The 23,464-nt window shown below is 54.9% G+C and overlaps 2 protein-coding genes across 2 annotated transcripts; one reads left to right on the top strand and one right to left on the bottom strand.

The window, feature by feature from the left end:
* Window positions 1-244: 244 nt before the first annotated feature.
* GRPEL1 (GrpE like 1, mitochondrial) lies at window positions 245-6,445 on the top strand. The gene is made up of 4 exons (XM_016195795.2): window positions 245-345; window positions 2,609-2,765; window positions 3,974-4,055; window positions 5,272-6,445. The coding sequence occupies exons 1-4, from the start codon at window positions 245-247 to the stop codon at window positions 5,616-5,618; spliced, it is 687 nt and encodes a 228-aa protein (XP_016051281.2). The 3' UTR covers window positions 5,619-6,445.
* Window positions 6,446-7,629: 1,184 nt separating this feature from the next.
* Window positions 7,630-22,877, bottom strand: TADA2B (transcriptional adaptor 2B). The gene is made up of 2 exons (XM_087828362.1): window positions 22,588-22,877; window positions 7,630-10,908 (listed from the first exon to the last, which is right to left on the bottom strand). Exons 1-2 carry the CDS (start codon window positions 22,855-22,857, stop codon window positions 9,916-9,918), a joined length of 1,263 nt encoding a protein of 420 aa, XP_087684488.1. The 5' UTR covers window positions 22,858-22,877; the 3' UTR covers window positions 7,630-9,915.
* Window positions 22,878-23,464: the final 587 nt, after the last annotated feature.

The raw sequence follows: 23,464 nt of genomic DNA, 5'->3' as shown, positions 1-23,464 counted from the left end.
CCACGCTTCCTCCCCATTGGTTTTGCCCTTGACCACGCCCCTCCCACTGTTTCCTTCAACTCTCACCTCCTGGGGCACCGGAAGACCTCAGGCCACGCCCACCCCCGGTGGCCCACGATTATTGGTGACTCCTGTCTGTCCATCAAGAGATATGCGGTCGCGGATTGGCTGGGAGGAAGTAGCGGACACAGAGCCTGCGCAAGTTGCCTGGTCCCTGAGGGGGTGGGCGGGTCGCCCCCCGCGCATGCCCAGTACGTGCGCTGTGCCGGCGCGGGAGGCAGTCATGGCGGCGCGGTGCGTGAGGTTGGTGCGGCGCGGCCTCCCGGCTTTGGCGCTGTCTCTCAGGTAAGGGGCGCCCGGCTGCCCTCGCCGGAGGGCGCGGCCCTGGGTGCCGCCCTGCCCTGGTCTGGCCCCGGAACCCGGTGTCGTGGGCCGTGGACGCCCGCGCGGGTCTGGAGTGGACGGGACGGTGCGCCCCATGTGCCCGAGGCCCGCGCCGCCCCCCGCACGCGTGTCTCGGGGCCGGCGGACAGCCCCCCCCACGCGCTCCGGGGCGCAGGCGGCCTCTGCCCCGGGGCCGCAGGAACCGCCGGAGCCGCGGGCCGGGTCCCCAGGGCGGAAAGTTCCGCGGAGCCGAGGCTCGGGTCACGGTTCACGGGCTCTTTCCACTTGGCCCGGGTTCCCGCCCCGCCTCCGCCTCTCCGGGAGCCTGAGGTCAGAAGGTGGCGGGCCCGACCCGCCCGGCGAGGGGCGTAGACGGTGCGGTGACTTCACAGCGAGGGTCACGAGGTCTGGGCGGGCGAACCGGGGCCTCCCGCGCGGAGCCCCGGCGGCCCGCAGATTACGGATCGGGAGGGGGTTAGGGCGTGACTGCGGCCCCGCTAAGTTATATAAACAAAACACGGAGCCAGAGCAGCGGCCCCCTGAAACACGGGAGTAGGAAGGGTTTTTACCCAAGTTGTTTGTGGCTTCGTATCTGGAACTAGTTGGCAGGAGAGACACGACCGGTCAGCATTAATTTCTGTGGAAAGAGGCTCAAACGGGGGAGTCAGGAGAGCTGGGTGGCAGTCCTAGCCCTTGGGGCTGTGAGCCCCCTGGGACTCAGTTTCCTCTCCGCATCCAGGGCCGCCGCGCGCTGCCGCCCAGTCCTCTGCTGCCAGAGCTGCAGGACCGGGGAAGCAGAAGGGCGGTGATTGTCACACCCAGAGGGCGGAACGACCTGACACTGAAACGGGCTTCACAGCGGCACACTCCATCTTTAGACTGTTAGCCTTTTTTAAGTCACAAAAATAAAAATACAGTAGAGATTATTGCTCTCCACCCCCTGTAACAGACCGGAGGATCCTTCATTCCTCCCTTCCTAAGGCCCCACGTGCAGACGCAGGGCTCGGGCTTTGGATTTACACGGTGGGTCCTGTTTTGGATTGCATTTCTTGCACAGCGTTCTGGAGAGTGGAAGCAGTGGTTTACCCGGCCTTTTCCTTACTGCGGAGCATCGTGTCTCCAGCTTACCGTTGGGCCATGCTGCGTACACATCCTTGTACATTCTGTGTACTGACAGCTTTCCTGCTCTACTCTGGGAAGAAACTTGAATGTAGTTTATTTTCAGATGGGACTAGCTTACTTAGGAAAGCTCCACTGGTCTTGGTGAAGAAATCTGGGTTTGAAGACTGTTCTCTCATTTACTCATGGCTTTGTGACCTTGGGCTTTTTACTTAACCTTTTGGATGTGGGGATCAGACTGGATACTATGTTGTTACTTCTACTTCTGGGATTAGTTTTGGAGTTCTTTGTATTTCCCCTGCACATACCCCATACCTTCCTACCTCCATGCCTTGTCCAAGCAGTTCCCTCTCCCTGAAGTGGGTCTGTCGTGTCCACTCCGACTCCTTACATGTAACTTTATTTTTTTACTTTAGAGAGGAAGTGGGGGGAGAGAGAAAAACATTGTTTGCCTCCCATACCTGCCCTGACTGGGCTGGGGATCGAATCCACAACCCAGGTATGTGCCCTGACCTGGAATCAAACCTGCCACCTGTTGATGTCCAGGATGACACTCCAACCAACTGAGCCAGCTGGCCAGGGCCTTATGTATCTCTCACCTGTCCTTCAAAGCCCCTCTGCACGAAGCCTTTTCTTTCTCCATTCCCCAAAGCTAGAAATACTCTCCTGTGCTGAGCCTCCCAAAGCCGCCTCTTTTATCACTTTTAAACCCAAAATCATAGGTTAGTTCAATGTGTATAGATATCTTTTTTGCATGGTAGTAAGTACCCTGTGTCAGGATCTTTGCCGCAATCATCTTTGTGATCAGCACCAGCTCTGGTCCTCACCTCTGATAATAGCTACTCCGTCAGTGTGCGGTGGGGCCTGGAGCACCTTGACTCAGGGTGGGAAGAAGGCTAGCAGCCATAGACTTGGTACACGGTCATGCTAATTTAGGCCTCTGTTGCAGAAGTTATTTTTATAGGTAGTTTCTATACATCATACATGGTTTGCCTTTATGAGATGCAAGATAAGTCCTTTCTCCCCCAGGAAGTCAACAGCCGATAGTCTTAAGTTCTCTCAGATTTCAATGACCGTGCCTGTGCCTATGTGGACTTTCCCTCAGGCCCGCTCCCCGGCTGTTGTGCACAGCTGCGAAACAGAAGAACGGCCAGAACCCAGAAGACGACGGACACAGTGAGCAGCAGACAGACGCTCCCTCTGCAGAGAAGACACTCATGGGGGAGAAGGTCAAGTTAGAAGAGCAGCTGAAGGACACTATGGTAAGGCCGCAGGCTCTTGTGGGGAAGCTGATCAGTTGAATGTCAGGCGAGGCCAAGGACTATGGTTGGGTCCTGTAGCAAGTTACTGCTAAAGAAGGGACTAGAACCCAAGTCCTGTGTGGCTCTGGTTCTGCCCTGAGACTCATCTTTGCTCATGATTATGTTGAACTAAGACTTAAAATGTTTTTTACAAACAAGGAATGCCAGCAGAATGGTTTCAGCTGGGTCTAAGGGGAGGGCAGGGGTTGGGGAGGTAGGAGTTTATGAACTAGGTGGTAACATGGGTCGGGACTCCATGTGACAAAGCACAGGTGGCAGTCCTTTCAGGATTTAGGAATGGCAGGATCAGACATTTAGGTGCTGACTCTGTCCTAACGTCCTCACAGCCATCCTGTGAGTTAAACTGCTAACATCCCTGTTTACAGACGAGGAAACTGAGGCACAGGAGATTAAGTAAACTTCCCAAGGTCACCTAGCTACCGAGTGCTAGAGCCAGGGTTTGAGCCTCAGAGACCTTGCTCTTTACCACTGCACTGGAATTGCCTGAATGAAGACTGGAAATGGGGTGGGGGTGTCCCCCCAGAGTAATCTAGTACATGTTAAAAACTGATGTGCTCGGGGTGGGGGTGGGGGGCGAATGTGAGATTACAGTCAAGTGGTGAGAAATGAGGTCAAGCCCGTAATTCAGATTATTACACAATAAATGTTGGAACTTTGCCACATCTGGGCAACAGTAAAAATACCAGAGGTTCATTGATGGGCTTTTGTCTCTTCCATGGGGTAGGGGCCTAGACTGTCCACCCGGCCTTGTGGTTCTAAACCTCCTTAAGGTTGGGAACCCCGTGGGTCAGCCCCTAACGAGGGTGCTCGATCCCTTACGTTGGACTCTGCTGAGGAGTGAGTGGTCCTTCCTTGAGAGGTGCTGAGGCCGTCAGAACCCTGAGAAAGTTTTTTCTTTTTCCACAGCTTTCCACTGAGTAAGAAGGGCCATGGGGGCTACATAAGTATCTGTCACCTTGACATCTTACTCCCGCTCGGAACAGTGACAGGTGTAACTTACTTCTGAGTTCAGCTGCACTGTCTACAGTCCAGAATCTCAAACACGATAGACGCCGGTGTCCTGACTGGCACTTTGTCGTCAGGTTTGCTTTCCCGTGAACTTGTGCCATGCTTTATTCACGTCAGGTTCCTTTTCCTTCTGTTTTTAGGAAAAATACAAGCGAGCTTTGGCAGATACTGAGAACTTGCGGCAGAGGACCCAGAAGTTGGTGGAGGAGGCAAAGTTATATGGTAACTTTTAACATTATATGATACTGACCTGGAAAAATGTGGGTACAGAAGGTGCATACGTGCATGTCACACAGCAAGATCAGCCGGGGTGGGGAGCCTGCTGGTTGTCTCCCCACCCCCACCACCCCCTTTTTAAGGAGAACTTGGAGTCATGACCAACTTTTAGAATTGTAAACTAGACTCCTGCAGTCAGGAGGGTGCTCAGTGCTGTCCACATGGAGACCTCGGTGTGAACCTGCAGGTCGTTCTGGCAGGCTGGCCTCCCTGGTGTCCATTTCCTTAGCATCACCAGCAATAGCATTGGTGCCACTTAAGATCTCAAGTGCTGCCTGCGTTGTCACCTTTAGGTATTTGTCACTGTCCTTCCCACTTTACAGTTGGGATCACTGAGGCTTAATGACCTGCACTCATCACAAAGCTAGTAAGCAATGGCCCCAGCGCCCACCCCGTCCATGTGCTTATTAGACCTGAGGCTGCCATAGGAGGACTTGGGGCACTGCCAGGCACTTTCCTGCCCGAGCTCCTGGTGAGGAGCCCCAAGCTCACGGTGCGGTTGCTGCAGTTGGGGGCCTTGGTGGAAGCAGGTGCCTGTTTGAGGGCTCTTGTCACCCCTGACTTCCAGTTGGCATCTGAAACGTTTTTTTGAAATCACAAAACGTATGTAATACGCTGCCGTGAATTCTGAGTGACTTTTCTAATGTTCTCTCTCCTGTTAGATGAAGGTGAAGGCTTGGGGTGTGTCTTGGTAACTTTTACCCCACGGTGCCTAACAGTTGCAAACATTTATTGAGTGCTATAGTGTTCCGGCACTCTGAGCGTGTACGGCTTTTCCTATCCTTGCTCCACTGGTAGGCACTGTTATCCGGCTTTATAACTGAAGGAGCCATGACCCAGAGAGGTTGACCAGGATCACACGGCAGCGAAGCTGCAAGCCAGGAGTGTGGCTCCAGGCTCCAAGCAGTCTGGCTGTCCTGGACAGGGTCTGTGCCTCTGCTGGAGCAGGCAGTTCCTCCTGGTCTAGAGCAGGGCTGGTGGTGAGGTCGTTCTGCAGATTTTCAGCTGCCAGCCTTCATACCTAATTGGCTCTTGTCTAAACCCAGAAAAGGTTTTTGGTTTTTTGTGGGGGGTTTTTTCAATCAAGCCTCTGAAATCAGTTTTGAGTTGCCACTCAGTTGCTGTGGCTGGAATGCAAATGCTCTCCTCTGACTTTGTTCAGGCATCCAGGGCTTCTGCAAGGACTTGTTGGAGGTTGCAGACATCTTGGAGAAGGCCACACAGTGTGTTCCCAAAGAAGAGATCACAGATGACAACCCCCACCTGAAGAGCCTCTACGAGGGGCTTGTGATGACCGAGGTGCAGATCCAGAAGGTGTTCACAAAGCATGGCCTGCTCCGGCTGGACCCCGTGGGTGCCAAGTTTGACCCCTACGAGCACGAGGCCTTGTTCCACACGCCCATGGAGGGGAAGGAGCCAGGCACGGTAGCGCTGGTGAACAAAGTGGGCTACAAGCTGCACGGGCGCACCCTGCGGCCTGCCCTGGTGGGGGTGGTGAAGGGAGCATAGCTTCCCTGGGTGTGGGGGTGGTTCTGGGTAATCACTGGCTGTAGCTCTTAAAGGGCTGGTTCATCCGTCTCATCTGTGATACTCCTGACCCTTCCCAAACCTTGTTGGAAAGCTTTAGTAACCAGCGGCTACAGAGAATAGGCTGGTAGCACAGCTACGGTGCTGGACTCTAATTTGGGAGCCTGTTTGTTGATTTTCAATACACCTTTAATAGCCCACATGCTACAGAACAGGCCGACAGGACCCATTGGGCCCTAGAGTATCATGAATAACGCTACATTGCTCAAAGTCTGATGACATCCAAGTATTTTAAATGAATAAAAGGTCTTCAGGAATCGTGCTGTTTGGCTAGTGGGCCACCCGTCTGCCCTGTGCGTCTCTGCTTCTCACTTCAGCGCGAGATCAGGAATCCTCTGCCCTCTACATCTCAGTCAGTGAAGGAAGGCAGGACTTTAAGCTTTGTTTTTGCTCAGAAAAGTTGTATGTCCTTGGTGAACATAGGTGAGTTCATCTATAGTTATCCTCTAGCTGCTAAAAGTGGCTAATGTGTGGCTTTTCTTTGGGTGTGAAATGAACATAGGTACCTTCACAGTTCTCACCATCTTGCCAGTAACCAAGGTTGACAAAATCAGTTACTCTTGTCTTATTTTGTTCATCTATTTTTAGAAATGCTTATATTCAGCTAGGTACTGATCACCTGGAGGTGTGTCCCTAGTAAGATGGTCTTTCTCAGAATCTGAGGACTGCGTGCTTGGTACATTTTAAATGTTAATGTTTAGTTTTTAAATTTTATTTAAGAGGATTAAAGCCTAATGTTTATTTTCCTACTTTCTGATAAGTATTTTGTGTACTTGGTTGAGATCCTTACTTAGGACGGAGTGACCTAGCTTTCTGTTCTCTGCTCAAGTTCTGGAACTGTGTACCTAACACACACACACAGACACATGCTCGCTTCCTTCCAGTGCGCTGCAGGCTGGCATGTGACTGGCCTGCTCAGGGTGGGCATGGATGCTACGGACTGTGATGGGGACCACAAACACTCAGGGGCTGCAGCAAGAACAGAGTCTGCAAAGGCTGGCCTGGGACTCGCCATAGGATCCTCTATATCTGTTATAAACAAAAAAACTGCCTACTGCATTTGTTTCTAATGGGGTACATAAAAAATTAAAATTTCAATTTATACAGTTTCAAAACATTTTTCCCCTTTCCTTTAAATTATTTGGTCAAATACATATCCCAGCCTCACACCGAGGAAACAGAACTGGGAGTCACAGCTCTGCTTTTTACACAAGCTGCGAGTACATCTCCTCACCTCCCTGGAACTCAGCAGGAACAGAAAGGCTGCACAAGAAAAATAGTTTTCAAATAATTCCTGTTGAGTGTGTGTAGCCCTTCCCTTTTCAACTCAAGCTGCCACTGCTTGGAGGGCCCAAGGGACGGATGGGGCAGCTTACACGTGGGAAACCAGTTCACTGTGAGTTTCAGTCATCGGTCTGGAGAACACTGAACTATGGAGAATACTGAACTACATGCAGTGTGTCCTCACTTAGCAGTGTGTCCTCACTTAGCATGTCCATAGGTTCTCCAACTTCAAGGAAAACCACATATAATGAAACTAATTTTACCACCGGCTAATGGATACAGACAGGAGTTGGGTTCCTACGGCATCGCAACATTATAACAAAATACATTGTTTGAGGACCTGCCGTACATACTCACTGGAAACCAGAGTTGTTAACCATGGCATTTCTGGGTTTGGCATAAGTGCAGCCTGGACAGGTACAGTGTAGACAAGCGAGCCAGTGCTCGCTCTACTGACGGCCCTTCGCAGCTGGCCAGCTCCATGCTGATGCGCTTTCTCTGGGTGCCTGTCGGAGCAAGGGCTGGCGCAGGGGCTTCCTGCTGAACAGAAAGTAATTTTAACGGAAGTGCTGGCTAAAACATGCCACATGCTAGCCCGGAAAAGCTGCCTAAGGCCCGTGGAGCAGGTTCCAAGAAGCAGTCAGGGACACTTGTTCTCAACCTGTTTAATAAGGGCAGTGGAAACGGTCGAGTCGGTTTTGATACATTCCTGGAACACTGGCCATCCAGAGGGGATTCAGAATAGCTCACTTAGGGAACTGGACTCAAAGGTTGGAGTTTCAATTTTGAAAAGGCCTAATTCTGTGGGATTATGGTAACTAATGTATGAAAGCTGAACAGAGAAATGTAAAGGCTCTATGTTAACAGCAGGGTTGAGGGCTAACGTGACTGATAACTGAGTGGAAGGGATAAAGGCAACCAATCCCAAATCATTTCCCCTTGTAACAGAGTTAACACTAACATAAATTAATTATACATTCATTATGGTATTTTAAAACAGTCAAGCCTAAATAAATTCTTCATACCATCAAAAAGCTAAACATCCTAAAAGCCTGCTGCACGACGTTTTCCCCTTGACGGCTCTGGGCCTGGGCCACACAGCTACAGGGGCGTTTACTTCTCAAGCTGAATGAAAGTCTGGTGGTCATTTTATACAAAAATAAGACTAAATTTAAAACCTCACCATACTAGGCATCTGACAGAAAATCCACGAATGACGACACCAGAGTAGCTAAAGCCAGCGGTTCTCAAAGGTCAGCTTGCACTCAGGTGACCTAGAGGCTTGTACAACCGGCTCTGTGGGCCCCCTAGTTTGATTCCGGACTGGGCAGCGAGCGTCTGCAGTTTAGCAGGTTCCCAGGGGAGGCTGTGCTGCTGGTCCAGGAACCCTGGGTGGGAAGCACTGGCTAAGAAACCTGAAGCACCTCTGTCGAGGGCAGCTATCCTGCAGGGGCTGTGAGGTGGCCTTAGGAGTAATCCCCACTCAGTACTCCTCAAAGAGAAGTCCTGGGCTGAGTTAACGAGGAGCGCTTCTCTGCCGGCAAGCCATGTGCTCTACAACTAAAGCCACATACAATATACTTGAAATGTTTTATTTAATGCTGAAAAAGTTTACCCTAGGGGACAGAAAGATGTCAAAATAAAAAGGCACCGGAATTAAGTCATCCTTGGAAATGATGAGGGTCTTTTTCTTTCAAATAACTTCACTTTAATGTAACTTTAAGCCCAAACATCTGGAAGGTAAACAGTCTCGGTAGCTGTGTGGGCCAGAGAGGCAGATCAAGTGCGAGAGGAGTGACGTGTGCTGGGCCTGTGGTCACCACCGGCTCTAAAGCAAGGTCTTGGACATGAGAACCCTGAGCAACCCGGAAGACAAATGGCTACTCCAAGTGCCAAAGAAAGGTACCGTTTAAGAGGGCCCCTGAAAACACTTCTAACTAGGGCTGGTCCCAGCCACGTCCGAGTCTGGTTCAAGACAGTGACTCAGAGAAGCAGCACATGGGTCTTGGGCCCCATACCAGCCATGTGAGCCAGCCTATCTCTCCTGGTTGGGCAGCAGGGCCCGGGGCCACAAGAAGTTAAGATGCTTAGCCAGGCTGGCTTGTTCTGGGTTTCATTGAAAGATACAACTGGAGGACACTAACACCAGAACTCACAACTCTTAGCCATGAACTTTCTAAAGCAAGGTCTTGCAAGTAAAATGCACAGCAGGTACAGAGTAGCCAGCAGCTGCCCCTGGGAAGGGGCTGAGTCCCGGCCATCTCAGCTGGTCCTCTGGCTGCCATGCCTCCCACAGCCATCCTCTTACACTAGGGGGCGCTGCGGGGGGCAATGCCCATTTCCAAACAGCCCGAGGGGCTGCCCAGAGTGCACAAAAGGGGTGGTTTTGGGATCTGGGAACTGCAAGCTCAAACTGTGCTGCTGCCAATAGTTCAGGGGAAGCCCGTTTGGTCACTGTTCACTGCCAGCCTCTTCCTCTGGGTCCAGGGGAACCTTAATCCCATCCTCCTCTGGCCTCACTGCCAACCTCCCCGGGGGCCCCATCTAAAGTGCCACGTGCAGGAGCCTGTGTCACAAGGTAAGGCTGGCAGCTGGCCGCCAGCACGGGTGGGGAACCAAAGGGAAAGGGCTCAGGGTGGGAAGTGCTCCCAGCTCATCACATTCTCAAACTGAACACAAAGGCAATCATCTTAACCCAGCACTTTCAGACTAAGGTTCAACACACCTGCATTGTTTCCCCCATGATCTGACCTAAGACTGTTGCTATTGCTTCTTTCAGAGGACCATGAAAAGAATGTATATCCTAAAAAAAGAAACTCAATTTGCTTAAAAAAGAACACTGGGGAAAAAGCGCTTCCTGCCCCTCCCCCCGCGCCCGCTGTCATTTTGGCTCACAAGCGGTTTCAGCTTCATTCCAGCTCTGGGAGGACCGGCTTCAGGAGGCATCCCTGGAAATCCACCCACTCTCCGTGAGGAAGTTTAAAATCCTTTTCTTTAGGACTTTGTCCAAGTAACTAGGAAGGCGACTTTTGGAGGGGATTCCCTGCCGTTTCTGGAGGTGGTCTTTGATGATGATGGTCTTGGCAGTCACGTAGCGCGCGGGGCTCAGGTTGAGCGAGCTGCAGAGCGCCTTCTCGCGGTCGGACAGGAGCTCGAAGCCGGGCAGGTGCTCGATGGCGGCGAACTCCCCGTCCTTGGCGTCCTCGCGCCCCCGCTTGGCGCCCGCCGAGCTCCGGTTCTCCTTGCGCTTCTCCCGCTTGTGCCGGGCCGCCTCGTACTCCGCCGACTCCTCCATCTTGGTGATGCCGTTGCGCCGGTACCTCTGCAGCTCGCGGATCTTGGCGCGCAGCATCTTCTCCTTGTGCATGTTCTCGAACAGGTCGTCGAACTCCTTGCAGGACATGAACTGGTAGAGCGGCCGCAGCTTGAGCCGCAGCTCCCGCTCCTCCTTGGTGATCTTGCGCTTGGCCGCCTTCTCGCGCTCCTTCTTGTCCTTCCCCAGGAAGGCCGGCACCAGGTTGTAGTCGCGGGCGATGTTCTTGCGCCGCTGCCTCTCCCTGAGCTTCCGCACGTACATGTCCACGTGCGCGCGCTTGAGCTCGATCTCCACGTCGTCGTCGTCGTAGTTGACCGAGAGCCCGCTGATGAGCGTCTCGGCGTCCTGGTCGTACTCGATCTCGTAGTCGTCCCGCAGCGGCATGTAGCCCAGCTGCTGCTGCTCGGCCACCGAGATGTCTAGGGGAGGCAAGGGGGTGGTGAGGCTGGGAGAGAGGGGGCCTCCACTGGGGCAGGTGTGGTCGGTGACCCGGTTGGGGATGGTGTCGGGGATGCAGGCCTTCCCCAGGTTGCCGTGGATGTACATGCTTACGTAATGCTCCATCACTTCCTGGGGAGTCCGGGAAGCTCCGACGTGAGCGGCCATGTCTTCCTACAACACAAAGGTCAGAGTCATTTCCAAAGTCAGAGGGTCAGATTCAGGGTCGGCACAAATGCCCTTAACGTTTTTGCAAAAGTCACCTGGGCGAGTTCCTATCCCATTATCACCCCCTCCCAAGCGACAGTGAGGGCACCTTCTCGGGCTGTGCGTATCAGCTGGACCATGACGCTAGGAGGAAACTTCAGACACTCTGAACACGACAAAAATGAAGACCCAGAGACTGTGCACTCGCCTGGGCTCAGCGTAACCTGGTGGCAGAGCTAAGACCAGAACCCCTATCTGAGATCTGGACACATCTCCTGATTCCTGAAATAGGACTAGCAGGCGCACCTGGTCCTGGCATCCTGCCCCAGCTAATCCTGTACTCTGACGGTGGGTGGCTGTTTGTGACTGGACAGGACACAGGTGGGCAGGGCCACAGGGCACTTAGGTGCCGCGTCTCCTCCCAGTCTAACCTCTTTATTCCCAGACTAGAGAACAGACTGGTCCAGAGTTCATGGCCCAGTTCCCTTGACTACAAGAGAAACCCCATCCTACCATGCTGCCTGCCTCTGGGGACAGAAAGGGCAGAGCCTCTGTCACCGCTTCCTCGGCTGGGAAGGGTCACCTGTCCCTCTCCTAGGTGGTGGTGTAAGTGAATAGGTGAGTGCCTTTTAAGGGTGGGTGGGGGCTTCATTTATGACCGCCTCCATACTAAGGTATGAAAACCTGCCCAGGGCTGCAATCACTTGCTCCTGCGAGAAGGTAACCATGAACACCCGGTTATTAATGGGAGGAAATTGTACAACTCCCTCAATCTTTTCCTTCTGCCAAGAGACTTCTTCCTTAAACTCAACCGCTAAAGCCACTTCAGAAAGCAACTGCCCAAAGTGCTCACTCATCCCCCAGCAGCCACTCAGCACCCGCCACAGCCTCCCTCACTCTCACTCCGCTGCCTTCCACCCAGCAACACTCACCCCTGCAAGACTGGGTGGTCTCTGCACCCCCAAAGGCCAATAAGCCTGCTGCTCCCCTCACCTCAGCAATCTATCTTTAGAGAGTCAACTGCTCAGAGCACATTTGGGTAAAATGTAAATCCAGAAAGAACAGAAGGGTTCTGAGTAATCAAGGGGTATCTGACCAAACGGAGCCTATTTGTTCTTGTTTTCATTTATCTCCATCAATTTCAACACTCTGGGAGCAGAGAACAGAGAACAGGCAGCAAGGAAGCCTCAGGGCAGGACCAGAGCAGGGGATGGGCGGGCCACATGCCAGCACGCCCCCACCCCCCAAGTGTTCTGTAGGCCACACACCAGTTGGTCTCCTGGGCCCGGCAGGCAGGCCAGCCAGCTGTGGGCACTGTGCTGTCACCCCGGCTGTCCAGGTCCTCTTTAGGTTTCAGAAGGGACTCTGCTCTCAGATACCATTTATGAAGCCACCAGAGGGGCAGGGCCTTGCCCACAGAAGCCCAGGAACTCCCATCATCCATCAGTCTCAGCCACTGCCCAAGGACAGCTGGCAGGCCTCGCTGGGAGGCAGGCCCTCAGCCACTTCTGAAAGACACGCACCCCTCAGGGCACCACATCACTTTAATGATCAGTCAGAAAGGCCCCGGAAAACACACAAGACCCTGATTTTCAAGATCTGTGAAATGAAGAGTGAAGATCATCACGGACCAGTCCAAACAAGAATGGGAACATAGCTCTGATTCTAACAAGTACTCAGGGGAAAGACAGGTTCGGTGGAGCTAATTAGAGAAGATATTAGCACCAGCCACTGCTCCCGCCGTGTGCGCCTGGCATTCTGCCCCTGACATTCCAAACATTTTCTCCAGTCTTTCCTGTGTTGACGGTCACACAACACTGCCTACCTCCTGTGAGAGTGTCCTGTCAGCATCACGGCATTACACGACAGCAGCAGACTGACTAGAGGCCAGTTCTTTCCCTCACAGGGCCAAGGTCAAAGTTTTTGCTTGATCTGGGAGGATGGCTGGATGGATGGCGAGGCAGAGCAACAGAAGTGTATTTGGAGGAATGAGATTTGGAGAGAGTTCAACTCAAGTACAACTGAAACAGGAAGCACACTACGCTGAAGCGGGCTCCCACCGCAGCACGCAGTTACGCGGGTACGCAGCCCAAGCCCGCGAAGCAGGACTCCAGGTCAGGTTTTTCCTTCATGTTCTCTTAAAAGAAAAAAATACTCCAATCTTTGGAAAAAGAGAGACAGGTATGCGGCCTCATTAAAGTCCATTGAAAAAAGGGCAAAGGTGTCTCGGACACGAGGCCCACGATGTCTACTTGTCATGGTCCCCACACGGTCCCCTCCAGGAAAGACAGTGAGCTTCCCACTGAGTAATGACCACACCAGGTCCCTGGCTGGCCTGGCCTCCGTCCTGCCTTATCACGGCTCCCTCAGGCTGGCCTCTAGACCTGAGCAGGAGGAGGAGGGAGAGAACAGTCCAGAGAAATCACCGTCAGTGTGGGTTGGCCGGCTCCCAGCAGTGGGGCCTGCTAGGGCTTTGTCTCTCCAGGCTCTGACCAGGGTTACATCCTCCTGTTCCTACCTGGACGTCTCCACACCGTGGCTCAACGGGCCAAACTTTTGGAGGCTCCCATCATCAAACCCACTGCCTCACACTGGGCTGGCCATGATCAAGGGTGAAATTTAGAAACACAGGGAGGGACAACACAGATTTTCCTGAAAGCTAAACTTTGCCATTTAAAGGATGGTCCTTCACCCCAAGATCACATCCTCACTATTCAGGGCATATTAGATAATCTTTCTTTTTGTGAAATGGTGATAGTTAATGGGGTCTTTAAAAAACTTTTTAATATCCTTACTTGGCAAACTTAAAGTTAGCAATTCTACGTTTTCTTTCAACATGGTCTACAAATCCGCAGGCCTGGACAGCGCTCTTCGGTCAGGTCAGGCAAACTCCTCCATGCACCCTCAGGGGCCCTGCAAGATCTGTCCCACCCCGCCCCTGCTGGAAACACCCTTTCTCCGGGTGCAAAGGCTCTAGGGCCAGCCTTCGGGGTTCCAGTCCAGGCTCCACCCAATGAGCTGAGGAGCTGGAACACGTTACTTAGCCTCTCTGTGCCTCAGCCTCCTCTGAGTTACGAAGGTGCTGCATGACATATTCACAGGACAGGGAGGAGTTAATGGAGTCCTGCCTGTGCAGTGAGGCCAGTGCCAGGCACAGTCTGTGCTCCCTCCATGGTGGCTACTGTCACTTCTATGAAGCTGAGAGTGTCACTTCCACAGGACCTGGGTCACCTCCTCCAGGAAGCTGCTGATGATCCCCAGAGCTCGGTTCAATTACTTCCCAGCTGTGAGAGCCTCATCCTGTCAACTTCTGCTTCTCGATGGGTAAGACCTCCCTCTCAAAGGGCTTTGTGGAGACGGAATAAAAATCATGTAATGGTAACAGCTAACGTGTGAGCGACTACAAAGATCTTCTCATTTAACTCTCCTCACAATCCCCACTGGGCAGGATGAGCATTGGCCACACACTTTACAGGACAGGAGGAGAAATTTAGGTTGAGCTGCCCCCAAGGACACCAGGCCAGTAAATGTGAGCCCGTCTGCATGGCAGGCAGTCCCACTGCAGAGCGCCATCCCTGTCCCCATGCTGCCTCCGAGTTGCAATGCTGATGATGCACACGTAGAGGTGTCTGTAACCAAGTGCATCCTGACACTTTAAACAGCAGAGTGAGGCCCGACCAGGGGGCTGCTTCTGTCCAGACAAGTGTGCCAGGAGTGCCACCACGCCTTAGGCAGTGGCTCAACTCCAGGCTCTGGGTGCGGGCACTGTGGCACCTGCCTCTGCCCAGTGCAAAGGACTCAGTTCAGTGTCCACACACACATCAGCACCTCTGGCAGAGCGGCTTCTATCTTTAGCCTCACAGCCGATCCTCCCATACAGGTGGGTGGTTCTGCTGGGAGCATTCTGCAGACCACTGCAATCACCCATCACACCCCTTCTCGCCAGCAGGGCTGGCCTGGGAAGCGCAGGCAGAGGCTGGCTTTGCTCCCACGTGCTCTGGAGCCAGGCCTAGGGGTCCACGGTGGGGGAGTCTTCCTTTTCTTTACATGGAGAAGCATCCAGGGGCAGAAGCAACCACAGGCACACAGCATGAAGCATGAAGCTGTGGCTCCCATGAGAGGCTCTAAGGGCAGGGAAACCCCAGGAGCAGCAGGGTACAACTGTGGCAGCACTGAGGTGGTGGAGGGGGAGCAGATGCCTGCAGGGCCAGGAGAGGAGTCTCCAAGGGATGTGGTGTGTCCTGAAGGATGGGGAGGGACCAGTCCAGCTCCAAGGGAAGAGTGAGGCAGGAGCCATGGCTCAGGGTGTCTGTGGTCCTGGGCAACTGCAAGACCATCAGACTAGGAGCCCTGGTGGGGGCCCTCCTGGCTGACCCCACACCCCTTGGCTCATGTCTGCTGACGGGATACGCCAGGACACTGACCTGTCTCTCACAAGCTGCGTGGCATAGGCCAGCTGGGCTCAATCTCATCCAGCCTGTCACTGGCCTTGCCACCTCGCAGGCTCGTCTGTGTGGAGCAAGTAAGGGGCATGTGAGCAGGTGATCCAGGGGGGTCCTCCCAGGACAGTGCTGTGACTGACCCTGAATATCTCTTAGTCACTCCTACACCGTCTCCTTTCCCACAGGCTACACACAGGCATAGGACACGGGCCCTGCCCTCTGCTTTGTCTACCCTTGGCCTCTCTGTCTGCATTGATATCATGTCGCACCACACTCGCCTCAATGCCACTGCTCTAGGCACCTGCTCAGTCACTGGTCTAGAAAGCAACCATGGGTGCAGGCTTCCCGCCAGTGTCTCCCAATGGGGCCTCCCAGCAACTGAGGTCAGCATAGACGGCAGCTAGCCCGTGGGCTGAGACTCAGCCCTCCCACGGTGGGACCCTGGACAGGGTCATTCTCTCTTCCAGACTCACTGTCATCTAAAGTGACAAGAACAGCCCGCCTGCCTCAAGGGGGCTGAACTCCCACTGGCCTGCACCACCCCCTCCATCCATGTCCTCCAGACCCTCCATCTTCCCTGTCACTTCCCACTCAATAGCCCCAACCCTCCAACAAGGATGCTGGTCAGCAGTGCCACCTCCGACATCATAGGTTGATGACTAACAATGGCTTTCCATGTGTCCTTCCCTGTCAGGGACCCTATTTTCCTTGTCTACCACTCTTGCTTGTTGGTTTTTTTTTCTGGAAATTTCTGTAAGCCTCAGGTTCAGGCTCCTGTTGTCCTCTCTCTCTCTCTCTTTTTTTTTTAACATATCTTTATTGATTTCAGAGAGAAGAAAGGAGAGGGAGAGAAATAGAAACATCAATGATGAGGGAGTCGTCATTGATCGGCTGCCTCCTGCACGCCCCCGACAGGGGATGGAGCCCACAACCCGGGCATGTGCCCTGACCGGGAATCAAACCCCAATCTCCTGGATCCTAGGTCGACGCTCAACCGCTGAGCCACGCCCAGCTGGGCTCCTGTCGTCCTCTCTAAACTCACTCAGAGAACTCACCAACTCAGTGTGACTGGCCCTCAAGGTGACTAAAGCCTTTCAGGTCAAATAAGGCTACCTGTGAGGCAGCTTTAAAAGGTGGCACGCCTCACTGTGGGAAACAGCACACAGCTCCCCAACAAATCCAGCAGAACTACCACATGACCCAGCAGCCCCACCTCCAGGTACTCACCCAGAACAACTGAAAGCAGGGACTTCAACAGATAACTGTGCGCCTATGTTCATGGAGCATTATTAACAACAGCCCAAGTGTCCACCAGTGAGCGAATGGACAAGCAAATTGTGGTCCCTCCACACAGCAGATCCATCCTCAAGAAGGAAGGTGATTCTGGACCACGCAGCCACGTGGGTGAACCTGGAGGACACGGCGCTCAGGGAGGTGAGCCAGACACAAGACCAACACTGAGCGATTCACTCCTGAGAATCAGATTCATAGAGACAGAAAGGAGATAGAAGGTACCAGAGCTGGAGAGGGGGAAGGGGAGTTAGTGTTTAATGGGGACAGAGTGTCAGTTTGGGAAGATGTAAAGTTCTGGAGATGACAGTGGTGAGAACTGTCCAACAATGTGAGTGCACTTAATGCCACTGAACTGGGCATTTAAAAATGGTTATAATAGTACATTTTATGTTATGTATATTTTACAATAAACGTTTAAAAATAAAGAACTGGAAGTGGAAGAGGGCAGAGAGGGGATGAATGGTAATGGAAAAAATAAAATAAATAAAAATTTTAAATCCACATAAAAATTAAAAAAAGAACAAAAACTTTAAAGTGGCTGGCTTTCCTCCACGTCAGTGGTTCCTAAAAGCCAGCAGCAGCAGCATCACCTGAGACTCTGTTAGATGCGCATGCTCAGTCCCCGCCCCGGGCCGCTGACTCAGGACAAGCCCTCTGGGGTCCTGTGAATCCGGCCATGGCTGAGAGCCACTACTCTGCACAACCTAGTCACTCGGCTGCTTCCTTACCCAGGCTCCTCCCTGCTCTGCCCACCCTAACAGCAATTCCTGAAACCCCACTGTCAGATGCACACAGAGGGACTCCCCCGCAGTGACAGGTGACCACTCTCACGGTTCCTGAACGCGCTTCCAGGGACCCACCGTGTCAGGCTCCCTGGGACTCTCTCTGTAACCCTTTTCCAGACTCTCCCACGGAGATACGGACTCGGGAGGGCTGGGTAGTCTCTAGGAATCGGGGATCCTCAAGCGACTGTACTGTGCACCAGGTAAGTCAATGAACTAGAAGGTTCTAGGCATAGAGCCAGACCCATCTCAAACTCTTCCACTGCCTACAGCTGCTTCCTCATTTGTAAGTGAGGGACTAGGGGCTGTGGCGGGGAAGAGAGTCAACGTCAGAGGCCCAGCTCAGAGCCTGGTGCTCAGCACACACCCGCGCTTGGCAGCGGCTTAGTCTGAATCCACTTCAAAGCCCCGCTGCGCCTTGGTGGGCTGGCGCTCAGGATTTCCAAAACGTAACCCCGCACACCCTTACCTACCTGTCCTGGCTCCTTAATACACCTGCCTCCTGGAACACGGGGAGCCCCTTGTCCACACTACCCTTCCACGGGGAAAGCCTTCTCTCCTTTCCACCAAGCAAGACCCTGTGTTGATGGAGCCACACAGCCTCGTACAAGGTGACAAAGCTGCCTCACTTCTACCCGTTTCCACCACAAAGCACAGGCTGGGGAGAGGCTGGGCCTCTGGCCCAGGAGCTGAGTAAGTGCTGAGTGAATGAATGAGAGGAACTAAATGCACAATGTGGCGACTATCTCCTCGTCTGTGCTTCCCCAGCCTCTGGGTGTCCAGTCGTCTCCAAAAGTAAAAGGCTTCATTCATGACACTCCCGTGTCCCCAATAGTTACCCTGAATGTATGTACACTGGCACAAGGCCCTGCCCAGTATACTGAGAATTTCACGTACTTTAAAAAAAATTTTTTTTAATATAGCTTTATTGATTTCAGAGAGAAGGGTGGGGGGAGAGAGATAGAAACATCAATGATGAGAGTCATTGATCGGCTGCCTCCTGCCAGCCCCCTGCGGGGGATCAAGCCTGCAGCCCAGGCATGTGCCCTGACTGGGAATCAAACCTCGATCTCTTGGATGATAGGTCGATGCTCAACTACTGAGCCACGGGGGGCCAGGCAAAAAATTTTTTTGTAACATTTTGAAAATAAGCTGCAACCTCACGCAACATTACCTCCGAGTGATTTTGTATGATTTTCTTACCAACAAGGATATTCTCCTGCATGACAACACCATAAAGATTAGGAAGCTAAAAAGATGCATCTAAGCCTCTGTCCCCACTGAAGCTTTGCCAGTTGCCCCAATAATGTCCTTTGCTAGCAAAAGGCCCAACTGAGAATCACGTATCGTGCTTCATTCTGCCCAGTCCTCAGCCTGTGATCTTCCTCACCTGCGTGGGCTCTAACCCTGAGCTGTCGTCCCCCCCCCCCCCCCCAGAGATGGCCTCCTTCCTCACTCAGCCTGTGACACCCTGCACGGCCACCCTCCCAACCTCCGATGCCTTCCTCACTCCACCCAAATGCTGCCATCCATGCTGGGAAGCCCTCATCACACTTCCTGGGCTACGGAACCTCACACCACCCCCTGCATGGAAGCGCTGCTCACCCCAGTAAGGCTCTGACTTCACAGGGACTTCTCCCCAACCTCCCACTGCTGTATGGACACCCTCTGTCCCCGCTCAGGCTAGTGCGCCACCTACCCGGCTACCCAGCTACCAGTCTACAGAGAACTCACATACTTTTTAAATTCAAAATCTGGCTTCAAAGCCAGCTTGAACCCCACACCCCCTAAAGTTCTGACCACCACCTGCAGAGGAGCTCTGGCCATCCTCAAACTGTTCGATTCTCCCCCACAGCTCACCTCCCAGTCTTGAACTGTCATAAATACTTCACGCCTGGGGTTCGCCTCTGTGCCCATGTTCCAGCAGGACCTGCACTTCTGGGAACCGCATAGCACCCAGCACCAAACAGCTGCCCTGAGGCTCCCAAAACCCCTGTCGACATGACAGTGGGTCACTGTATGCCTGCCGACCCTTCCCTGGTCTCGTTTCATAGGCCTCTCTCCCCACCATCCTCTCTACAGCTCATCATCAAATGCATGGGCACAGAGTGGCTACGATGCTCTTCCCCAAACCCTCCCGGCCTCAGCGTTAGCATCCCTCAGCCACGCCTATTCCTGGGACAGTGCGAGCAAGTGGGGCCATACCTCAGCAACAGCACTCTCCCTAGGGCCTCCTGAAATTGCCCCACCCTATGAACTCCACAAAAAGCAGCACAGCCCGAGGTCAGAGGTCACGTGCATCTGAGAAATTGGAACGAACAGTCTCACCTTCCTCTCCGTCACTGTCTTCGATCTGCACGCTGCCTTCCTCCATACTCACACCCAGCCCTTGAAACCTGGTTCCTGCTCCACCAGGTCACCTTCCCGTCCCACGCAGTAACGTAACCTCCCAGTGAGCCAGGTCAGCTTTGCTCCCCCGAAAAGCCCTTCCTGTCCAGCCACACCTTCAGTTGCACCGGTGGGCTCCCAGCCTCCACCTGACCCATATTAGTTAACGCTCTTACATGGAGGCGAGGGTCCAGGCTTAAGAATTGACAGGCCTGTGTCTAAGACTTGGCTTCACTGTGTGAAGAGCCAGGGCATCCTGGAAAAATATTTGAAGTGACCAGAGTTGCTGTCCTTCAGCTGTATACTAGAAGCCATTCACGCGTCACTGCCCAGAGCAGTGATGCCTACGAGGTGCCTGGCCCTGCACCGGCACCTGCTGAATACGGCCCATCTGGAACACAAGCGTCACTGGTAACGTAGGGAGTCCAGGAGAGCACAACCAGAGACACTGGAGCCCTGCTGCTCGTGTGGCCCATCCAGGCGAGGTGAGCACGCAGCGCTCCAGCCTCCTCCTGAACCAGAACCTGCCAGGGAGAAGGCCTCTGGCTGCCAGACCCAAGCACCCCCTCCTCCAGCTGTCTCCTCTAAAAGCTGACGCGGCTCTGAGGGGGAATTGCATTTTAATCAGCTCCCCAGGTGACTCGTGTGCGCATTCAAGCTTGAAAAGTACTGCTTTTGACAACGCCCCCTTCCAGCCCCATGTTTCCTCCAAAACAGCATAAATGTTTTAGACCCTGGGCTTGTTGTTCGTGTGTTTTCCCACAGTGCTGCAGGGGAGGCAGTGTAGACAGTGCAGCCAGGAGCACACACTCTGAAGCCAAACTATTCCATTCAAGCCGCCGCACAGGCTGCGGGGAGACCTCGCCGGGCATGCATAGCGCCTGGTATTCAGCAAGGCCCCAGCCTCACCAGCTAGTTCAGCTGCCACTGCAGAGCTCCGTCCTGTAAGGGGGGAAGGACTCTCCCCGAGACACTGCCGTGTAAGAAGACCAGTTACCAGCCATAACTTGGGAGAAGAGACCTCCAAGCAGGATAAATAAAAAATGATCAGGGGGTCGCAGCTGAGATTCCACAGGTCAGCAGACACCGTAAGGCCTCACAGGCTGCGAAGTTTAAGCAGGTCTGGGAGCCACTGAGGGATGTGATGTGACAGGTCTTCAAAGAGCACTGATTATGGCGTGAAATGGGCCGTAGGGCTCAAGGTCGAAGCAGGGAGACCAGATGGGAGGCCCCAGAAGTGGTCAAGGCAGGTGAGAAACATCAGCCTGGACTATATACAGCTGGACTACTTATGGCTGTGAGAAGTGGCTCAATTCTGGGACTATTTTGAAGGACCATTTTGCTGCTGAATGGGACCTGGAAGAAGAGGCTGAGGATGGCTCTAGGTCTGCAGCCTGTCACTAAGTGAGGTGATGTGAGATTTGTCTGAGACGTCCCTAGGGTAGCAGGAGAGGACACAGGGTAGTGGTCTGACAACGAAGGCCGGAAAGTGGGGAAGGGCTCCAGTCTCAGGACCCAGTGATTACAACCCCTGAAGACAAGGCCGAAGCCTTTCTTTCCTTCAGTCTCTCACTGTCCCATAACGTGCTCAACACACATCAACTAAGAGCATTTTGGGACAAAGCGACGATGGTTTCGGGAAGAGTAGAGATCCTGATAATGGTGCACAGGTGCGAAGTTGTACGGCGGTGTCTAAGGAGTTGGGAGGAGAGTCAAGAACCCAGGGTGCAGAATGGGTATCGGTCCCTGGAGACGGGCTCACTTTACGGAAAGGAAAGCAAAAGGAAACAGAAGCAGGACAGGTTTGGGGACGAGGGGAGGTGTGTGGTGTGTCTTCTGCAGGAAGCCCAGCAGGAGGGGAGCACCGCTGGAGAAGGGGCAAGAAGGGGCCCATCACGTGGAAGGATCTGGAAAGATTAGGGGGCCTGGGTCGTGTCCCTCCTCCCTCCTCATGATGCCCGGAGGCAGCCACTCACCCGTGGCAGTTGCAACCAGAGACTTTTCCTTTCTAACCCAGACAGAAGCTCCCTCTTCCAGAGTGGAAAGGGCTCCTCGGAGGGCACCTGGAGAAGAGCACCCCCCTTCTCTCCCGAGGAGCCTGGCACCCCACCCTGCTGGCGAGGACGAACCCGGGCCAGCGCTCCCCTTTCCCTGTCGGACAGCAGCTGTACAGACACCCTCTCACGGAGAACAAAACCCGGCCACGCTCCTTTGTTCCGTTCCTCCTGACCACTCTCCACACAACGTCCTGGGTGCTGGGGACCCGGGATACGCACGTCCCCGGCCGGGCGAGGGGCACGGGGCACATCCACGCGCGGACAGGCGCACAAAGCGAGCGGGGCCAGGAGCGCAATTAAGGGCATCGGCGACGGTGACAGAAGCCCCAGGGCGCGTGTGACGCTTGCCTGGCCTTGGCCACCACTGTCCTCCAGGCAAAGCCAACTCCTTCCTCGGGGCGCCAGGCCGGCTGACCTGCCGACGGCCACCTGCCCCGGCTCGAGTCCGGCGCCGGGTCCTGCCCACAGTCCGCACTCGGCAGCCACCTAGGAAGTGCGCCTAAAGGTCAGGAAAACGGCTCTGCCGCCTGACAGCCGCGTCCAAAGCCCTGCTCTGCAACTTCCTGGCTGTGTGACCTTGGGCCGGTTGCTTCACGTCTCTGCGCTCCGGTTCCCGGGCCCGCGCGCGGCCCCCGAGGAGCAGGTGCGCGCCCCGCCCGCGCCCGCCCGGGGCCCGCCGCTCACCCAGTTCCCGAAGCCGAACTGCTCGATGGCGTCCAGCAGCAGCTGCTCCTCGCGGCTGGTCCAGCCGCCCTCGGCCTCGGGCCCCCACAGCGTGAAGCGCCCGCCGTCCACCAGCTGGTAGCCGTGGTAGCGGCGGTGGTGGCCGATCTCGGCGCCGGCCGAGAAGCACTCGGGGCACAGCTCGATGTCCTGGCACTCGGTGCAGCGGAAGCGCAGCGGGCTCACCTCGGCCAGGCAGTACACGCAGTACTTCTTACCGAGCTCCGCCATCTTCCCCCGCCCGCCGCCCGCGCCCGCCGCCGCCGCCGCCGCCGCCGCCGCGCCCGCCGCCTGCCGCCCCGCCCGGGCCGCCGCCGCGCTCCAGCAACCGCCGCCCGCCGCCGCCGCGCCGCCCCGCCCAGGCGCCGCCGGAGCCGGCCCGCCGGGCCGCGTCCCGCCTCAGCACGCAGGCGCCCTCCGGCCCGGCCCGGCCGCCACTGCCGCCGTCGCCCCGCCGCATCGCGCAGGCGCCTCGCGCGCGCCGCCGCGCGGGGGCCGGGCCCGCCGCTCTGCGCCTGCGCGCCCCTCGCGCCCGGCGGCCCCCCCTCCCAGCGCCTCCCGACTCCACGCCCCAGCCCCGGCTCTGGCGGAAGAGCGGAAAGCGAGCGCGGCGGGCGCGCCACGCCCCTCTCGTCGCGAGCCTACGCCCTCTCCCAATCAACGCCGCCCGCCGCCCGCCCGCGGCCTCCCATTGGTTTTAATCTGCTGGAAGGCGGGGAGAAGGGGCAGGGCGTCCGACTGACGGCTGGCCAATCGCCGGGCCCACCGCGAGCGCCCCTGGTTGCCCCTGGAAACCTAACAGCCGGCAGCGGGTTCAGCCGCGCCGGCGGAGTCGGAG

Source organism: Miniopterus natalensis, chromosome 1, assembly GCF_054644295.1.
Source record: "Miniopterus natalensis isolate mMinNat1 chromosome 1, mMinNat1.hap1, whole genome shotgun sequence".
NCBI lineage: Eukaryota > Metazoa > Chordata > Mammalia > Chiroptera > Miniopteridae > Miniopterus > Miniopterus natalensis.
The sequence above is the reverse complement of the archived record's forward strand: the minus strand, read 5'-3'. Positions and strand labels throughout refer to the sequence as shown.